The sequence below is a fragment of the Aquarana catesbeiana genome, linkage group LG06 (assembly GCF_042186555.1).
Source record: "Aquarana catesbeiana isolate 2022-GZ linkage group LG06, ASM4218655v1, whole genome shotgun sequence".
NCBI lineage: Eukaryota > Metazoa > Chordata > Amphibia > Anura > Ranidae > Aquarana > Aquarana catesbeiana.
The window spans coordinates 85604943-85624686 of NC_133329.1; the positions used below are offsets into that span (position 1 = coordinate 85604943).

The 19744-nt window shown below is 43.9% G+C and overlaps 1 protein-coding gene across 5 annotated transcripts in view; it reads left to right on the forward strand.

Moving 5' to 3' along the window:
* Positions 1 to 19744, forward strand: part of GLYR1 (glyoxylate reductase 1 homolog) — a 50033-nt gene that overhangs the window by 5297 nt on the left and 24992 nt on the right. For 2 of the 5 annotated variants that reach the window (XM_073636361.1, XM_073636363.1), the window contains exons 3-7: positions 2041 to 2120; positions 4949 to 5087; positions 8972 to 9139; positions 12115 to 12201; positions 14875 to 14928. In XM_073636361.1, the coding sequence (XP_073492462.1) occupies positions 2041 to 2120; positions 4949 to 5087; positions 8972 to 9139; positions 12115 to 12201; positions 14875 to 14928 (528 nt within the window). The remainder of the gene's footprint in view (positions 1 to 2040; positions 2121 to 4948; positions 5088 to 8971; positions 9140 to 12114; positions 12202 to 14874; positions 14929 to 19744) is intronic. The other 3 variants (XM_073636364.1, XM_073636365.1, XM_073636366.1) reach the window with 2 other exon arrangements.

Here is a 19744-nt window from a genome sequence, read left to right on the forward strand (position 1 = left end):
TTTTTTTTCTAGTAATGGCAGGGATCTGCGACATTATGGCGGACAGATCGGACGCTTGACACATTTTTGGGACCATTCACACTTATACAGCGGTCAGTGCTATTAAAATGCACTTATTACTGTGTAAATGACCCTGGCAGGGAAGAGGTTAACTGTGTTCCCTCGTGTGTGTGTTATAACTGTAGGGGGATGGGAGTGACTAGAGGAGATGACAGATCATTGTTCTTAGCTCGTAGGAGCACGTGATCTGTCTCTCCTCTCAGAACAGGGAATTGTTTGTTTACACACACACACACACACACACGTCCCTGTTCTGGCTCTCATGCCCGCGATTGTGGAGGGCCAGCGGTCATCGCAACCGCCGGTCAAGTGCATAGATTCCCCCGCAGTGCAGCGGGTGCGCGCCTGCTATCCCCGCTTAAAGGGCCGACGTACAGCTACGACAGCTCGTGGGAACGTGCCGACCTTCCACGGTATAATGGCAGCGGCTGGTCGGCACGCAGTTAAAAAATGAAATGGCAAATCTGTTATACTTCCCTGCTCTGTGCAAGGGTTTTGCACAGAGCAGCCCCAATCCTCCTCGGGTCCTATGTCTGTGCTCCTGGCTCCGCTGCTGAGCAGGCGGATGACAGGTCCGCTCCGCTAAACAGAGCGGACACAGCCTGCTCTCGTCTATGGGGCAATCGCCTGTCCATTTCCATGCGATCCGCCAGACGGATGGACAGTGGGTCTCCCATCCATCTGTTCTTAGCAGACAGCATCGGATGGTGGCGGTGTCAGTGGACATGTGTCCACTGACATCCACTGCTCTATAGAAGAGACTGGAGGGTCTGATCAGGTCCGCCTGAAAAACTGATCGGCTTCTAACCTCAGCTTGTTCAATTAACCACCTCAATACAGGGCACTTTCACCCCCTTCCTGCCCAAGCCATTTTTCAGTTTTCAGCGCTGTCGCACTTTGAATGACAATTGCGCGGTCATGTTACACTGTACCCTAATGACATTTTTATCATTTTTTCCCCACAAATAGAGCTTTCTTTTGGTGGTATTTGATCACCTCTGCGGTTTTTATTTATTGCGCTATAAACAAAAGAAGAGGGACAATTTTGAAAAAACACAATATTTTTTACTTTTTGCTATAATAAATATCCAATTTTTTTTTTTTTTTTAACAAATTTTTTCCTCAGTTTAGGCCGATACGTATTCTTCTACATATTTTTGGTAAAAAAAAATTGCGATAAGCGTATATTGATTGGTTTGCGCAAAAGTTATAGCGTCTACAAAATAGGGGATAGATTTATAGCATTTTTATTATTTATTTATTTTTTACTAGTAATGGCGGCGATCTGCAATTTTTATTGTGACTGCGATATTGCGGCGGACACATCGGACACTTTTGACACATTTTTGGGACCATTCACATTTATACAGCGATCAATGCTATAAAATTGCATTGATTACTGTGTAAATGTGACTGGCAGGGAAGGGGTTAACACTAGGGGGCGCTCGAGGGGTTAATGTATTACCTAAGGAGGTGATTCTAACTGTGGGGGGAGGGGACTGACTGGGGGAGGTGACCGATCGCTGTCCCTATGTACAAGGGACATGCCATCGGTCTCCTCTCCTCTCTGACAGGACGTGGATCTGTGTTTACATGCACAGATCCACGCTCCTGCTCTGTTACCCGGCAATCGCGGGTGCCCGGCGGACATCGCGGCCGCCGGGCACGCGCACCGGGTCCCGAGCGACGCAGCGGGCACGCGCGCGCGCGCCCCCTAGTGGCTCGGGAAGGCGAGGACGTCATATGACGTCCTCCCAGAACAATAGAAGCCTCGTCCAGCCGTCATATGACGGTGGGCGGTGGCTTAGCGGTTAAGCTTTGGCAATAAAACCTTAATAAATTTTGCACTCTCTAGCTTTAGTAAATAAACCCCAATGACTACATAGTACAAGTCTTTACAGTGATCCTCAGGGTGGGGGCTCAGGTATGAAGCTCTTCCTGTGAGAACCTCCATAAATAACGGTTTTCTTTCTGTTTCAGATTGTCAACCCACCTAAAGATTTAAAGAAGCCACGTGGCAAAAAATCCTTTTTTGTCAAGTTTTTTGGAACTGAAGATCAGTAAGTGACTGGAATGTATTTGAACAAAAGCACTTGAGTTTTCTGAGGTTTTAGTTTGCCAGTGTCTACTCCTAGACCTCCTCAAAAATCACGTGTCCCTTAAAGTGGTTGTAAACCTCAATCATGAAATGTGAAAAAAGTATATTCCTCTATAATGTGTACTTGTTGCAATTAAGAGCACTAAGTGTCATTTCTGTCTGCTGCTTTGTTCTTCTGCTATATGCATGAATTCGCTTCTGACAAGTTTTCCTGACGCCAAGCGAAAAATGGTGACAGGGGAGGGAGTTCCAGCAGAGTGACAGTGTCAGGTTCCCACGTACCTGGTAGATGAGCCCGATAATGCAGATGAAGGCCTCCCTTACATATCTGACTCACGGCCCCTGATAGAGCAGACAGGTGGCTCGGGAGTGCAGAATGGTATGAGTGTCTGGCGGGTCAGCTGTCAGAAGAGCCATTCTGGGGTTCCTGATGCTGCAGGGATGAATACCAGCAGGGTGAAAGATCATGACAGCGGGCAGGCTGGAAAATGGATCAACCGATATCCAGACACTGCACACCGGGATGCAGGGACTGGCAGACAGCGAACCAGCCCAGAGGGATATGGAGCACAGGCAGGTACATGCAGGCCGGGTCATACAGAGGCAGGAGATGCTGGAACAGGTGCAATAGACAAGGCAGGTCGGGTCACAGGCCAGGTCGGTAGCTGGCAGGCAGCGTAGTACTTAAAGGAGCAGGCAGAATCAAGTTCAAAGACGAGCTGGGTCCAGTTGCAGGGAGAGTCCAAAGGCAAGCTGGGTAACGCAGGAACAGATTACAGGGAGCCGGGGTCACGGGAAGCTGCTGATCAGACAACGCTGGTCCTGTTTGCAAGTTCTGTTTAAATACCCATTTGGCGCAGAGTATCGCGCAAACAGACGTGCACCAGCTCGGACAGCATCATTGTTTCTTCCACAGGGCATTTCCTGACAGACAGCCTCAGCTCTATTCCTGTGTACTGTGTAAAGGGGGGAGGGGCGGGGGCCTTTCCGGTTTCCCTTCAATCAACTCTCAGACCTCTTCTAATTGAGCTCTGCAGTGTGTAACTTCAGCTCTCCATCCCCTTTTTTCTGAACTCTTAGACAAGCTGCATGGATTTGTTTTATCTCTGTATCGTCTGAGGGTAGTCCCTTCACTGTATATATATATATATATATATATATATATATATATATATATATATATATATATATATATATATATATATATATATATATATATATATATATATATATATATATATATGCAAAAAAACAGATTCCTGCATCCACACTAGAGGTGGGTGGATGGAGGACTCCTCTCCACTGTCAAAGTGCACTGAACAGCACTGTAGTCACTGTAGTCAATTTGGCTGCAAGCCGCTGATCAAAGAAGGTTTTTCAGCAAGGCTGTCCCGAACCGGTAGGGCTGCACACAGATTTGGCCGATCCTTGCTGAATCGGATGATTTTTAATCTTTGTATAACTTAAAATGGTTGTAAACCCTTTACAACCACTTTAACCTACAGGTAAGCCTAGATTAAGGCTTACTTGTAGGTGCTTGAAATATCTCCCAGACCTGCACAGTCTAGGAGGTATTTGCAAATCGCCATAGGGCAATTTTCTTCCGCGCATGCGTCGGAGTTAGAAAGGGCACACTATGCCGTTTCTAGCTCGGGCCATGGCGTTAAAGGCGGCTCCCGTGTGCATGCGCGGGAGCGACGTCACGCGACTCTGGCCAGTCACAGAGCTGGAGTTCACGGCCCCGGAAGGAAGAGGGGTGAAGAATGGACGCTCGCTACTAGCGAGGAAGACGGGACATCGCGGGCTTCTCCTGCAGGTAAGTGTCACATAATGGGCTACTATGCGATGCTTTACCTTTGCAGGGAAACAAAGAGGAAGTAACACCCATCAGGGTTTACTTCCTCTTTAAAGGATAAACTTTTACTCTTGTTTGTAATAAAAAAAAAAAAAAAAAAATGCACATCTTTTTGCAGGTAAAAAAAAAGGTGCATTTTATTATTATTAGGAGCCTGCAGAGCATTGTACCTGCGATCAGCAAATTGTGGATGCAATCTCAGGCTCTTGGAGATCAGTGGTCTTCAACCCTGTCCTCAAGTACCCCCAACAGGCCATGTTTGCAGGTTTTCCTTTATCTTCCACAGGTGCTTTAAATCAGAGTCAATGGCTTGGTATTTTGGATAGCTATTTTATCTAAGGGATATTCCCAAAACATTGTCTGTTTGGGGGGGGGGTGTTGGGGGGTACTTGAGGATGGGGTTGAGAACCACTGTTATAGACTGTCAATGTAGCTGTCTGTGCAAGGAGTTACAGAATGACAGGAAGCATCAGTGAACTACCTAGAGCGCTCATTAGTGCCCTGGTAGTTTGAGAACTACAAGCCGTCAGCCACAATGAATGACAGTAGTTGTAGTCCACCTATTCACAGAACCCATTTACAGGGGGAGGGAGTGGAGGATTCTGTTAGTAACATGGTACTTAAGGTGAACTTTTAAGAGTGGCAGTTATGAGTGTGCTGGGACTATTGACATCACATCTAGTATGGCAGTGCCCAGTAGCTCTTTCTGGCTTTTGGATGTAAGGGAGACTTGCATACATAAGGGAGACTTTTACAGGTGATTAACTTGTTAAAAAAATCTTCCAGGAAGATTTATGTTGAAATGTATGGTCAGATGACAGTGTGGTTGGGTGTATCGTAATGACAGGGTCCCTTTAAGAACAAAAAAAAAATACGATCATAATGGGTGCCTTGTTGGTCTTCTTGCCTTAAGTGGTGTATTTTCTCTTTCTCAGTGCTTGGATCAAGGTGGAGCAGCTAAAACCCTACAATGCCCACAAGGAGGAGATGATAAAAGCCAACAAGGGTAAACGCTTCCAGCAGGCTGTAGATGCTGTGGAAGAGTTTTTGAAGAAGAAAATTGCCAAGGAACAGGTATAGAGGGGGGGAAGCTGCATCACATGTAACTTTATAGTGTGAAGGTTGTACTTCTTGCTTTTGCTTATTGTTATATTGTTATAAAAAACATTTCTAGCACTAGGCTCCAGATAAGATAAGTCAAGCACTAGATCTATTTGCTTAACACCGATGGCTAAAAGTGATCTCATACAGCATCTGTGTATAGAGCTTGTTGTAAGCTCTTTCATGTCACAGCTCTCTAGAAACCCCTAGACGGCAGCTTGGTTGTGCCTTGTACACAGGGAACATAGATTGTATAGATTTACATTTTCAAAGCATTTGCTAAACTTTCAACAAACATCAGTTGGCTTTCTTGAAATCTTTAATGCAGCCTTCAGGTCAAGTTTGCAGATGTAAAACATTAATCTTATCGAGAGTGCTGACTGTCAGCATTCTGCTAGCTGGTTTTAAGCTGGCCATACGTTATTCAATGTTCTTATTCAATTTCCTTTAGGTTTACCTTCAGCTATGTTTTTAAGGCAAACTTAGACAGGGCCTATTTGGTTGTTTTGCTGGCTGAATGGGGAAATGCTGGGAAATCTTTTGTTTTGTATTGTGCATTGTCCTTCCATGTGCACCTTGCTGCAAAGGCCCGTTATAGGTTGGGGTGGTTTGACTATCTTTTTATTTTTTATATATATAATATATTTTTGTACAGTTGTTTGAATTGGGTGCAGGGACACACTGTCTTCGCTACCATTATACTATTGCTGGGAATCACATGCGTCCCTGTCCCTTTAAGGGGGGGGGCTGCCTCTAGGCACACGCGCCCATAACCTATCCATTTAATACATGTTCTTCTACTATGAGAAATAAAGGGGGAAGGGAATTTGGGACTTTGAACAAAATTACGGCCTGGTAAGGTCGTGTATTCCATCCCTGTCAATATGACTATACATTTTTAAAAACCCGCAGGCAATTCGCTAGGGAGTGAGGAAAGGGTTGGGACTTTAAATGAAGCCAATGGTTTGCAAGACAAAACATAAATGGTGGGTAAATAAGCTGTTTAATGGTTTACATACACACAATGGTATCATACAATGTCCTATTAAAACTTGGCAAGATATCTAGAATGAGTAATAGCACTGATAAACAGTGATCAACATACAGATTGCTAGTATCAAATGGCAAGACTGGTAAGATAGGTAATAACACTAGTACGAAAATCATTGCTGGGTAAAACCAAGGGACCACCAATATCAGAGTGGGTAAACAATTATTGCACAGTAATGCCTGCCTGAAATGTATAGTGTGTGTGTGTGTATGTGTATGTGTGTATATATATATATATATAGAGAGAGAGAGAGAGAGAGAGAGAATGTATATATATTTTGTGTGTATAAAATATATTTATTTTGTGTGTATGGGAGATGGTAGCTCGACGCACTTCTGGACCACTCATCAGAAGCAGACACATCATGTTTCTGTAATTTAAAATGATATAGTGGGTCAATGTGGGTACAGGAGGAGCAGATAAATCCCCCCAGAAAGATCAAAGTACTCACTGGGATACATTTGTTGGTGGTGAAGGGCCAGGAGTGGTAAGCGATCTGGGGAAACTGCAACCGGGAGCTGAGGCGGGCGCCGCGCCGAGGAGACACAGGACCACGAGGTACTCTAGAAAGAAAAGTGGTGGGTGAACCAAGGAGATGGAATGTGTGTGAATAGGTGGAGATGGAGGCTCTGGAAATTTGAGACTGCAGGATATACAGAGGTCCCTTGGCGTGAGCTCTACGGCTATATGCAAACAAAACCCTCTGGTTTTAGGGTAAACTGATAGATAGGGCCAATTTATTTGTTTTACAGCCTGGCTGGTAAGTGTGCTTGGAGAGTCTTCTTTCTTTTTTCTTCTTTTTTCTTCTTTCTTTTCTTTCCTTCTTTTCTTTTCTTTCTTTCTACAAATTTTAAAGTGTTTAGGTTTGACCTCCCCATATTCTATGGTTTTGGTAAATCTAAAGGAAAATTGTTCAATAAATGTTGTATTAAGTATGGCCAGCCTACGTAAATTGTAAAGGAGTATTAAAGCCTTCGATGTTTTCATCCAAATTACATCTGTATACCCCAATTGAGCAGAGGTCCAGAAACACAATTTCATCCATTCAAAACTTCAGCCTCTTGCTTCCTCTGTGCTGCTTTATGAACTACCACCTGCGGAAAGCGCACCCTTGACTCTATGAAAAGTCCAACCATTCTCCTTGGGAGAACATGTGCCATAGCATGTGTGCCCAATGCAAGCTGCTTTCAATTATCTCTTTTGGAGGAGGTGCAGAGGCATGTTTTCTGTATATAGTGCTCTCAGGCTGACGTCTTTATTTATTTGGCAGCATCCTTACACCGGCTTGTAGTTCTTTCCTGGGAGCTTGCACAAAATGGTGTTCCCGTAGGAACCTGAAAGGCCACATCGCCACCCATAAACAGGAAACCTGGAGCAGTGATATTGTGACCTGCTCAATTAAAAGAAAAAGGCAAGGTATTAAAGAAATGGCAGACAATGCAATGCTGAGGTCAGCTGCTGTCATTTTTGTTAACTTTTTAGGAGTTTGATTACCATTTTAAAGAGTAGCTCCAGTCTCGGCAAAAAATAAAAACAATACAAATACTGTAGCTGTTGACTTTTAATATAAGGATACTTGCCTGTCCAGGGCTCCAACGATGTCTGCACCCCAAGCGATTCTTTGATCTGCTTTGGGTGCAGACACCTGCATCTTCATTGAGGGAAACCGGCTTCACTGCCGGTTTGCTACTGTGCATGCACGAGTAGCACTGCACTCTGAATGACCCTGCCATCTTCTGGGACCTGTGTGTGTCCCAGAAGGCAGCGGGGGGGGGGGGGAGAAGGAGGGGTCCAGACATACTTGGAGATAGCTGTGGTGATCTTAACCGGAAGCCCAAAAGTGCTAAATGGGGGAGGGCGTAAACAAGCAGAGCGTTCCCTTTTTGTGTGGAGCTCTGCTTTTATGCCGAAGCTTGTTGAAAATCTGCTGAAATTATTATTATTTTACAGGATTTATATAGCACCAACAGTTTGCGCAGCTCTTTACTACATGAGGGCAGACAGTACAGTTACAATACAATTCAATACAATCTGAGGAATCGTAGGGCTCTGCTCGTTGGAGCTTTCAATCTAAGATTCCTATTAATTTTTTTATTTTTTCCAACAAATGCTTTGTTAATCATTGCTGTACACACTCCTTATACAAGTCAAAGCACATTTTTACAAGACTTTAAAGTGACAGCCAGCGCACTGTATTTAAAGTATGTGTGTAACTTCCCGTACTGGAACTTAAAGCGTTTGTTAACCCAAAAAAACCAAAAAACAGATCCTGTTCCGTTTTGGACCCTGTAACACCAAAAAAATATCTGTCTGAACCTGCCTGGCTATACCCTCCCCTTTTGTAAACTGACCACGGCATATCATGGCTGCTGAGCCCCGACACCGTGGTCAGTTTACGTGCCTTGGTCATCCACAGCCCTGCTCTCTGTTCCTGTGTCGTCCTCCCTGTCTCCCCCCCCCCCCCCCCCCCCCCCCGGCTCCTAATGCTCTCATATTAAGTATAAAATGCTCATATTGTATATCAGTGGGTTAACAACCACTTTAAGGCTTCAGCAAAGCTGCTTGAAGCTTGCTGAAGGCTTTGCAAATACATTGTAAAAGCTTTGCTGTACACATTGCTCTTTCGCATACTAAAAATTTAAGACAAGTCCCTTGTGTATAGGGGCTCATTGTGGTGCTTCCTTTAAGTAAAGCTATATTGGGTTATATTTCCCAATGACCAATTCCATTTTCATTTTTATTTTGTGTCAAGTCATTTCTGGGCTGCTTGCAGAACTGTTCACTGCTGAACTTTTTATTATTTCAGAGCTCGGGTGATGACAAAAACAAAGCTGGTGGCAAGAAAGTGGAGGGCAAATCAAAGAAGGCTACTGGTGAAAAGAAAAGGAAGTCTGAGTCTTCATCCCCCAAGTCGCCCAAAAAGCCCAAAGACCAGAGCCCACGCAAACGAGGAAGGCCGCCCAAGGACGATAAGGTGCGAAGTGCATACCACTGTGTATATACATTGCAGTTATAGAGCTGGTTCTGTATATGCAAGAAACGAAATGCCCATCAAACTTTAAAGCAGTTGAAGGTGTTACTTTTGAGTTTCATACCACATCAGTATGCGCTTTCTCCGTATGGTGTATATCAGACTGACTTTGGGGACATGGCCTCCCCTTTTAGATTTTTTTTTTTTTTTTTCTTGGTACCATTTATCCTTATCTGAATGGTCCTGAAACTCAGTTTGTGGAAATGTTGCTAGTGAGTTCTCTGGTTCCTAGCACCGTCCTTTTTATCTTTATGTTCCTGGGTTCGTTGCACAACATCGTGTAACAAGAATTTTACAGCCTTTCCCAGAAGCACGATTTAAAAAAACGCAGCTGCATCTCACTGTAGTAGATAAAATTCTAATTTTTAATGTCAAACTAGAGCCCAAACTTTTTAAAAAGTACTTTTTTGGCTAATCATGAAGGCCAAGGACCCCCATCTTTGTTCCCATTGGGGAGCTCTCCAATTCCTGTTTGGTCAGGGAGCAGAAACTCTCCAACAGGGGCAAAGACTCCGATAAAGAAAGTGAGGGGAACGCTCCACAACAGGGACATATAACTTAAAAAAATAAAAAGCAAGCTGACGGAGGTTTCTTCCTTCACCACTTTGTCCAAAATGTGGAAACCTTTTTAAAAAAAAAGTCTGGTGTTCTACTTTAAAAGAAAATGGAGTTTAACTTGAGTATGGTTGCAGTGCTTTCTGGATCGTGTTACTGAAGACCTTGCCCAAAAACTAAATTAAACACAGTACTGTATGACTCACGGCAGCTATCTGCGTGCTGCTTGGCACTGGCTGCAAAGCTAGTGAACCAGCTGACCAACTTAAACATGAAACTGGTTCCCTTAAGACGATCCTGGCAGTAAAATGTCTTCTCGCAAAACTTTGGCTGCTCTGCATTCCCCAGGAGTGCAACGTCGTCCTTGCCAAGGCGACATGGGCAGAAGACAGGGGAGAGTTAAGTAGAATTTGAACTTTTTTCTTTACAGGTACTTGTATTAGTTTTACAAAAAAACAGACAATGTATTGAATAGGTACGCACATGAAGTTCAATGGCATCCCAGTCTTAGTCTGTAGGGTTCAATATTGAGTTGGCCCACCCATTGCAGCTATAACAGCTTCAACTCTTCTGGGAAGGCTGTCCACAAGGTTTAGGAGTGTGTCTATGGGAATGTTTGACCATTCTTCCAGAATCATGCACAAAGTAAGGTCCATAAAGACATGGATGAACGAATTTGGGGTGGAGGAACTGGACTGGTCCTGAACTCAACCTAATAGAACACCTTTTGGGATGAATTAGAGTGGAGACTGTGAGCCAGGCCTTCTAGTCCAGCATCAGTGTCTGACCTCACAAATGCGCTTCTGGAAGAATGGTCAAACATTCCCATAGACACACTCCTAAACCTTGTGGACAGCCTTCCCAGAAGAGTTGAAGCTGTTATAGCTGCAAAAGGTGGGCTAAATCAATATTGAACCCTACAGACTAAGACTGGGATGCCATTTATGTGTTAAGGCAGGTGTCCCAATACTTTTGGTAATATAGTGTATGTTTTGCACCTACTTGCAGTAGGTGATTAAGGGTGTAAAGCTTTTTTGTTTTCTATGGGATAAGCTAATGCAACATCTTACTCTGCTGTCCTGTGGTCCAGGCTGATTTCTTTCAGCATTTGAATGTGGCCACCATGCATTGTACAAGATGTTGTCAGCAAGAGGAGCAGTAACAAGAAAGATTAAAGGGTTACTTCAGCCTTACAGAAAAAATGTAACAATAAACTGACACGGTACACCCTCTTGAACCACACGCACCCACCCCAATCCCTGCTCTTACCTCTTCTCTTCCGGGGCGGACCAGAGCAATTCACTGTGTAGGTGCTGACAAATCAGAATTTCTCTGGTCCATCCTGCAAGTGCTGCACAGAGAAGAGGAGGCGGAGATTCAATATCCCCCAAACAGCTGGACAGGCTGCGTGGGCACTGACAGCTCAGCATCCCCAAGAGGTAAGTACAGTGTGGAGGGTGTACAGTGGTCACTTTTTTTTTTTTTTTTCTGTAAAGATGAACTAAACCTTTAGTGGCCCTCTGCAGCACATCGTTGCTTGTATCTAAAAGCATGCCTGCTACATACTTGCCCTTGATTAATGGAAAGCCTGCTTCCTCACCTCATGCTATGTTTTATGCTGCCAACTTCAGCGTCACTACAGAAGCGGAAGAAACCATTGCATGTCCTAGGGAAAACGGTATTTGTGCCATTTGGCCTGTCGAATAATTGCAGTGGCTGCGGAGCAGTGAAGCGGACTTGTTTTCAAGTCATGGGCTGCCAGAAAGGGAATTGTTCCCTTTATTATTTTTTTTGTAGCGGGTATCTTTATAGATACAAATGACAGTCACTTTTAAATGCGAGCCTGCACTCTTTCACTTAAATTGCCAGCCTTTGTTCAAAATTCATCCTTAGGGGTTGATTTACTAAAAGTGAAGAGTGCAAAACCTGGTGCAGCTGTGCATGGTAGCCAATTGGCTTCTAATTTCAGCTTGTTCAGTTTAAGCTTTGGTAATAAAGTCTGGAAGTTGATTTGTTTCTATGCAGAGTTGCACCAGATTTTGCACTTTCCAGTTTTAGTAAATCACCCCCTGGTCACCAGTGATGGTTAAACACACTTCCTCCAGGTAGTGCAGTGGTTCTCAACTCCTGTCCTCAGGGCCCACTAACAGGCCAGGTTTGCAAGATTACTGAAATACATCACAGGTGATATAATTTGCTGCTCAGTGATTGCAGTATTCTAGTCTGCATCTCCCCAAGGTAATGCCTAAAATCTGGCTTGTTAGTGGGTCCTGAGGACAGGAGTTGAGAATCACTGAGGTAGTGGGATCTTTAATGCCTACAATCAGATTGTGTGTCTAACGTTCACCTTCCTGCCTATATAGGACACCACGTCTCCCCAGCCGAGCTCCCTGAAGAAGCTTGCCATGAAAACGGTGTCACGCTTCAGCTGGCCCCCACCCTCCAGCGAGGTAAGGATATACTCCTCAGCTCTCATGCCCAGCTCTCTGGTTTCCTTGTGTTCACAGTAATGGTTCTGGGAGTAAGCTGGTCACAGGATTCTCTTCTCCTGGAAAGCATTAAAACAAGTAAGCGAGCGAGAGGGAGCACTTGTAAACCGACTCTGGAACACGGTTGTCATGGCAACCATCTGAGCCATTGATGCAAGCAGTTTGTCAGATATTTTAAGACTCTTCACTAGAGAAAGTAGGATGTAGTCAAAATCTACCAGTTCCTCTAAGCCTGTGTGCTTTAACCCTTCCACAACCATATTATTTTTTTTTTTTTTTTTTTTTTTTTTTTTTTTTTTTTGGACTGACTGGAGCAACCGGGATCAGAGGCCTTTTACCAAAGATTGCAGCCCCATATCCCCAGCCTACTAGTGCTGCAGAATGATTGTGCCACACAGACCTTCCTTTCTCACTGCAAGCTGGACAGAGAGGGTCTGTATGGTTTGAAATTTTGATTTATCAGTCTCCAAAGAAACTCCGGCATTGCTTCTGGTAGTCAGAGACTATGTGATGTTTGCCTAGGCATTTGGTCACATGGCCACAAGTTCACATGAAATAAACCAGGGTAATACTGGAGTAAAAAACACAAATATCCAGGCACATGGACAACTGCTCAGGTGGGTGGAAGCTGCCTATACTAGGGCTGCTGCTGTCCCAAACTCGTAGAGTTTCAATGAGACTTAAAAATAAAATAGAAATAAAATAAAAGCGCTGTGCCGTAGCAAAATCATAGAAAACCAAACCTTGGGTAATGAAAACAGATGTTTATTCCATAGGAAATAAAAAATGTTACAGAAGTCATGGAGCAGCCAATGGGAAAGTGTATCGGACCACAACTATGTAATGGGTGTACCTGGAGGCTGGAGCCGCATGAATGACGGGGGTCTCCTGGGTGATTGGGGGGGAGGGGGGGGAACAACCGTGCTGCCAGGCAAGATGTAGAGGGAAGGCCACGATCAAGGGAACCCCAAAGGGGACCGTGTTGTAGCCTGGTGGGTCAGGAGATCCAGGGGTGAACTGCTGTGTGAAGGCAGGCTGGGGACACCAGGGCAGATGGACGGGACCGGAACACTAAAAAGTGACGCCTGCTTGCAGGGAGGAAGCTGCGTCTGCTGCCCAAGGATGATATCCCAGACTGATGGAAGATGGCCGTGCAGATCCACGAACTAAGGGGAGCACAGAGGCCGGTCTGAAGCTGGTAGGCAACTTTTGACCTGAAGAAGGGGTTGCGCTCCGAAACATGTAGTCATTGCTGTCTGCTTGTGTTAACGTCAATTTGGCTTCAGTTCTCTTCTGTGCTTAGTGCTGGCCTTAGTTAGTGCATCTCCTCGGCCATATTCCGCCAGTCTGTAATATCATCCTCGGGTGGCGGATGCAGCTTCCTCCCTGCAAGCAGCCATCACTTCCCGGTGTCCCGGCTGCTGTCCGTCTGCCCTGGTGTTTGTCTCTGGATCTCCTGACCCACCGGGCTACAACACGGTCCCTTTTGGGGGTCCCTTGATTGTGGCCATCCCTCTACATCTTGCCCGGAAGCACAGTTTGTTTGTTTGTTTTTTTTTTTTTTGTTTCATTCAGGAGACCCCTGTCATTCACGTGGCTCCAGCCTCCAGGTACACCCATCACATAGTTGTGGTCTGCAACGCTGTCTGTCCACTCCATGACTTCTGTATGCAACATTTTTTATTTCCTATGGAATAAATATCCATGCTTTTATTACCCAAGGTTTGGTTTTCTATCATTTTGCTACGGCACAGCACTTTTTTTTTCCCCACACCTTTTGGTTTAATACTGGAAAAACATTTTATGCAGATACCAGCTTTTCTAACTTTGGGATTAACCTTGACCCTCCTGCATCTCACAGCACAACTGTGGCATCTTGGTGACCTGTTCAGAGGGCTCTGTGTTGTACTGTACCATGTAAAGGGGGTGCTTAAATCACAAGTGTAATGTTTGCATATATGTAATGTTTGCATATACTTTCCCTTGTTCCCCCACCCCCTCTCCTGATCAACATCAGGTTCTTCTTCATTTGAAGATATACCACCCTTTTTTTTTTTTTTTTTTTTTTCTCCAATCCAGTGATGTCACCGCTGGGTCTGCTTGCTGGCCTTTGCTCCTAGTTTAGTGGGGGGGGGGGGGGGGGGGGGGCTTGCAGTCTCCTGTGAACGTTGCAGCACCCTGCCTCAGATTTTCTTTCAAGTGCCCGAGTGTTTAAAAAAAAAAAACATGACTAGCATCCCTTTTTAGATGTGCATGCTGCAGATTTTAGCTGTGCAATCTTCTGATCAGTTGCTTGAGCATGCACATCTATAGAGGTGGGTGTGTGTGGGTGGCGGGGGGGGGGGGGATATGTTCTTGCATTTAATGCTTAGGAACAAAATGATGGCAAAGAAAGTGAATAGCTGTGAGGGGTGGAAATTGACTGTACAGATCTGGAGGAGAGGGGGCTGATATTTGCATACAGTAAGCTCAGGAATGGGTGTACACTATTTGTGGGTACACGTGGGGCCTACGATTTTTCTTTTCAGTTCTGGATGATTTATTATGTTTAAATACAGGTTCTCATTAAAGCTGAGTATTCCTTGTCCTGGTATAGAGGGAAGCATCTCAGTTTCTCTCTCTGTTCGATTGCAGCGCTCTCGGGACGATCCTCACTTCTACCACTTCCTGCTCAGCCAGACCGAGAAGGTAGGCCAAGCAATACACGAGCAGACTTGAGGACTGTCCCACAATGGACTTTAATAAGACTCACTGTAAATATGTTGCTTTCTCACTGTTACCTGTTTTTAGTATTTATATCTCTGGTGAGTAGTGTCTTATACTTTGGGTTGACTTCTATGATGCTGACCTGCTGTTCCCATAATCCTCTGCTCCTGTTGAGCTGAATAGTTCATTGTGTTCTACTTTCTGTTCATTGGTTACTGTTATAAGTAAAGTGGATTGTACGGTTGACAAGAAGGAGTTTTTGTTTGAGCGGCTTTAGGGGCCCTTGCTACTTCCCATTATTATTGTACTTTGTTTTATAAATGTTCTCTGGCATTTGATCATTTAAGCGTGTCTTTATTTTAGTTCTTGCTATGGTTGATGCAGCTTTGTAATGTGATATCTTGAAGGCATTTTCTTATTTAGCATTCAGCCTAGGTTCACATTGATGCGATTTGACATATCAAACCTTGTGCCAAATCGCCGGAAATGGCACCGTCAGAATCAGTGTGATGCCGCATTGATTCCCAAAAGTAGTTTCTGTACTACTTTTTGTGACTTCTGGGTATGACCCTCCTCTCTTCCAAACCACCCCTCTCTCCCTTGCCTGAATAAATATAACCTCTTATGGAAGGAGGTATTCTGGTTTGTTTGGGGGTGTGCATCATGCAAGCTGGGATTGTATACTAACATTGACTACAACTTCTACCTGTCACTGTGGTATGGAACACCATGACTTGCCTCGCTCTTTCACCATTCTGTAGTCCAAAAACATTTAGGGCTCATGCACACAGAGCCTAAAAAAAAAAAAAAAAAAAAGCGCCACTTTTATCAGCCTGGTAATGCATCCCTGTGCCCGTGCACACACAGGTGTTTACAAGCCTGTTAGAAGAGGAGTGTTTACAGGCTGAAAAAAACCCACCAAAGGTGTGTTCAGGAAAGAAGCTGAAGAGCAGGAGAAAAAATGCAGAATGCGTCTAGCGTTTGAGCATTATTGCATTCCGGCGGCTAGAGTAAATGAATATTCTGGCCAATAGAATGCATTACTGCTCCAACTCCAAACACGTGTGCAACATGAGTATTTTAGCACTTTAAGACGCATTTTCCAGCCAGGAGTGCCAGGGTTCAGAGGGGCGTAAACAGATGCCCCATGTACATTAGGCCTTAGTAAATATTGCACCCCTTCCTTTTTTTTTTTTTTTTTTTCCCTTCGTCCATATTATTTTTTTGCAAGATGTGGACTATACATATTAAAGTCACAGTCCACATAAACATGAAGATTATGTGTTAAAGCTGATTGGGGCAATGCCTACTTTTCCTATATGATCTTCTGTTTATCCCATTTTGCTACACCAGTGTGCTTACGACAGGCATCAGATTTTCTTTTTTTTTTTTTTTAATTTTTTTTTTTAACCCCTTCACGCTGACGTAACACATATGCGGACTGGGTTTTTTCCGTGGGGCCGCATATATGCGTATCATCACTTCCATTATGTTGGAAGTGTGCCACACAGAGACCGGGGTCTCGGCAGCAACCTCGGGTCCCATTACTAATGATTGTGATCCGGATCACCTGATTGACTGATCAATGTGATAGCCAATCGGAGGCTATCACACCACTGTGAAGCTGGCACCTGTGTTTGTTTCTGTGACTGGAGGGGAGAAATACATTGTATCTCTCGCTTTCCTTGCAGAGAGAAAAAAAGTGTGTGGGGGGGGGAATAAAATCAAATAATACAAAAAATAAATAGCTAGAGAGAGGTTTGATCTAGGTCAGTGCCAGGGTTAGTGTTTGGGTCAAGGTCAGGGGCACTCTATACTATAATTTGCAGCTTGCAATAGGGGCACTGTAAAGGCAGGAGGAGCCAGAAGGGTCAGTGTGGGATTCCTTCTACTCTGCTCCTTCCTGTCACTCGTTGAAATTTATTTATTTATTTTTTGAAGGAAGACATTGTTTTTGTATGGACAGCAGGCGCAGGTAGCATTTTTCACCTGCCTATGAAAAGGGAGTCAGTCATACATAATATATTACAGTTCTGTCTGAAAATCCACAAAATGGTCTTTAATTTTTTTATTCTCTTTAAATAAAAAAAATTGATCTCCGAGTCTGAAGATATTTACCAGATTCAACCTCTAATACTATAGACAGTATATCTCCTCTAATACTATAGACAGTATATCTCCTCTAATACTATAGACAGTATATCTCCTCTCATACTATAGACAGTATATCTCCTCTCATACTATAGACAGTATATCTCCTCTCATACTATAGACAGTATATCTCCTCTAATACTATAGACAGTATATCTCCTCTAATACTATAGACAGTATATCTCCTCTAATACTATAGACAGTATATCTCCTCTAATACTATAGACAGTATATCTCCTCTAATACTATAGACAGTATATCTCCTCTAATACTATAGACAGTATATCTCCTCTAATACTATAGACAATATATCTCCTCTAATAGTATTAGAGGAGATGTACAGTATATCTCTTAATAGTATATACAGTATATCTCTCTTCTTAATAGTGTATATAGAGTATATCTCTTCTAATAGTATATAGAGTATATCTCTTGTAATAGTATATTCAGTATATCTCTTCTGTCTGTTTATTCTCAGAGTGGATTAGAGATTTTGCTTCCTAACCATATAGTTGGTTACTTATATTTACCACTGCATAGAAATATTTAAGAATAAATTTCCTTTTTATTTTGAACTTTACATATTAACTAAATTATGCACCACACTTTTTTTTTTTTTTTTTTTTAAGGTTGTTATCCAATTAATCGGCCAACTAATCGATTATGAAGATAATCGTTAGTTGCAGCCCTACTTGTATGTGGAAGGTGCTCACAGAAAGGGGCTGGGGGGGGGGGAGGGGGCAGGTGGTAAACCGAGTCATGTATGCTCAGCTTACATCACTGGCACAGTCCCTGTGCACCAGGATTAGAGTCCTGCGCATGGGCAGGAGTTGCATCTTCCAGTGTTGGCCAATAGAGATGCTCGAAGACTGGCACCTGGGGAGGGACCTAGACTGGTAAAGCAGAACTAAATTCACTTTACGTCCTCTCTAAGGGTCCTTTCACACTGGGGCGGTTTGCAGGCGCTATTGCGCTAATAATAGCGCCTGCAAACCGACCCGAAAGTGCCGCTGCTTTCATTCCAGTGTGAAAGCCCCGAGGGCTTTCACACTGGAGCGATGCGCTGGCAGGATGGTAAAAAAAAGTCTGCCAGCAGCATCTTCGGAGCGGTGAAGGAGCGGAGTGTATACCGCTCCTTTACTGCTCCTGCCCATTGCAAGCAATGGGACGGCGCGGCTATACCGCCAGCAAAGCGCCTCAGCAGAGGCGCTTTGCGGTGGTTTTTAACCATTTCTCGCCCGCTAGCAGGGGGTAAAACCGTCCCGCTAGCGGCCGCATACCGACGGTAAAGCGCCGCTTACAATAGCGGCGCTTTACCACCGACGCCCGCCCCAGTATGAAAGGGCTCTCACAGACCAAAAAGCAACATATAAGAGAAGGTCAGCATTTGGGTTTACATTTGCAGAATGGACTGTGAAGGTCACATTTGGTTCTTGGCATTTTCTAGCTTCCTGTCTGTATATACTAGCAGTGTGTTGTAGGTTTTATTTCTTTTCCGGTCATTATGGAACGGAGTCTTCCCCCTGAGGTAAAATGGTCAGGTGTCCATTCGGAAACCTGCATCACCCACACATGCAACACGTTCTGGAGTGATCTGAATCCTTTTGCACACATACAAAACCATTGCTTTCATTCCAGTTTTATTAAACTGGAAAAGATTCTGTGTAATTGTTTACTGAGCTGCTTATCCATGATATCTGTTTAGATGCTCATGTGTGGAAGTGTCTGAAGGAAGAACAGGTTGTGTTTCCCTACGTGACCAGTTCTTTCTTCCATGTTTCACGAGCAAGTTAGGAAACGGCAGTCTGTTGTTTTTTTCCCTTCTATGGGCACCACAGGAGTCGTCCTTGACGCCTCCTTCAATATTGGGACACATGGTGCAGGCAATATCTTATAGCCACTAGTTTATTCTACTAATGGCTCCGATTGTCCTCTTGTCCAATCAAAATTGGTCTGCTTGCAGAATTGTCACATTTGCACATGTTGCATGGTTTGTTGAGAAATGTAACTGACTTAATACAATTGCTTAATGACCACGTTGGTTATTTCTGTTTTGCATGCATGATTATCACCTAAAGCAGGGATATGCAATTAGTGGATCTACAGCTGTTGCAGAGCTACAAGTCCCATGAGGCATAGCAAGACTCTGACAGCCACAAGCATGACACCCAGAGGCAGAGGCATGATGGGACTTTTTTTGCAACAGCTAGAAGTCCGCTAATTGCATATCCCTGACCTAAAGGGTCATTCCACCTTAACACTAATATAAATGCTGGCAGGTTTAAATAGCTGCCAATATTTTGTCTTTCAGTTGATTTTCTGCTTTTAAATTGGATTTCCGCATTTGCAGCCAGATTTTCAAATCCCCCTCTAAAATAACAAATTTTATTGCATTACTAGTTTTTTTTGGAGCAGGCTTCTACTCAGGACTTGGTTTCTATTGTAAAGAATAACTTGCACTGTTCTTTAGTTGAGGACACTTTTTAGGGACAGGTTGGTTTAAAAGTGCATTTTGACAATGTAGTCTGAAGGCCCCAATTAGTGTATCTTAGAAATATTTTGCTTAGTTTCAATGGCATAGCTGTAGGCCATGAGCAATCGAGTGAATAAATGGCCATGACCATTGCACCCCCAAAGTCTGGTTAAA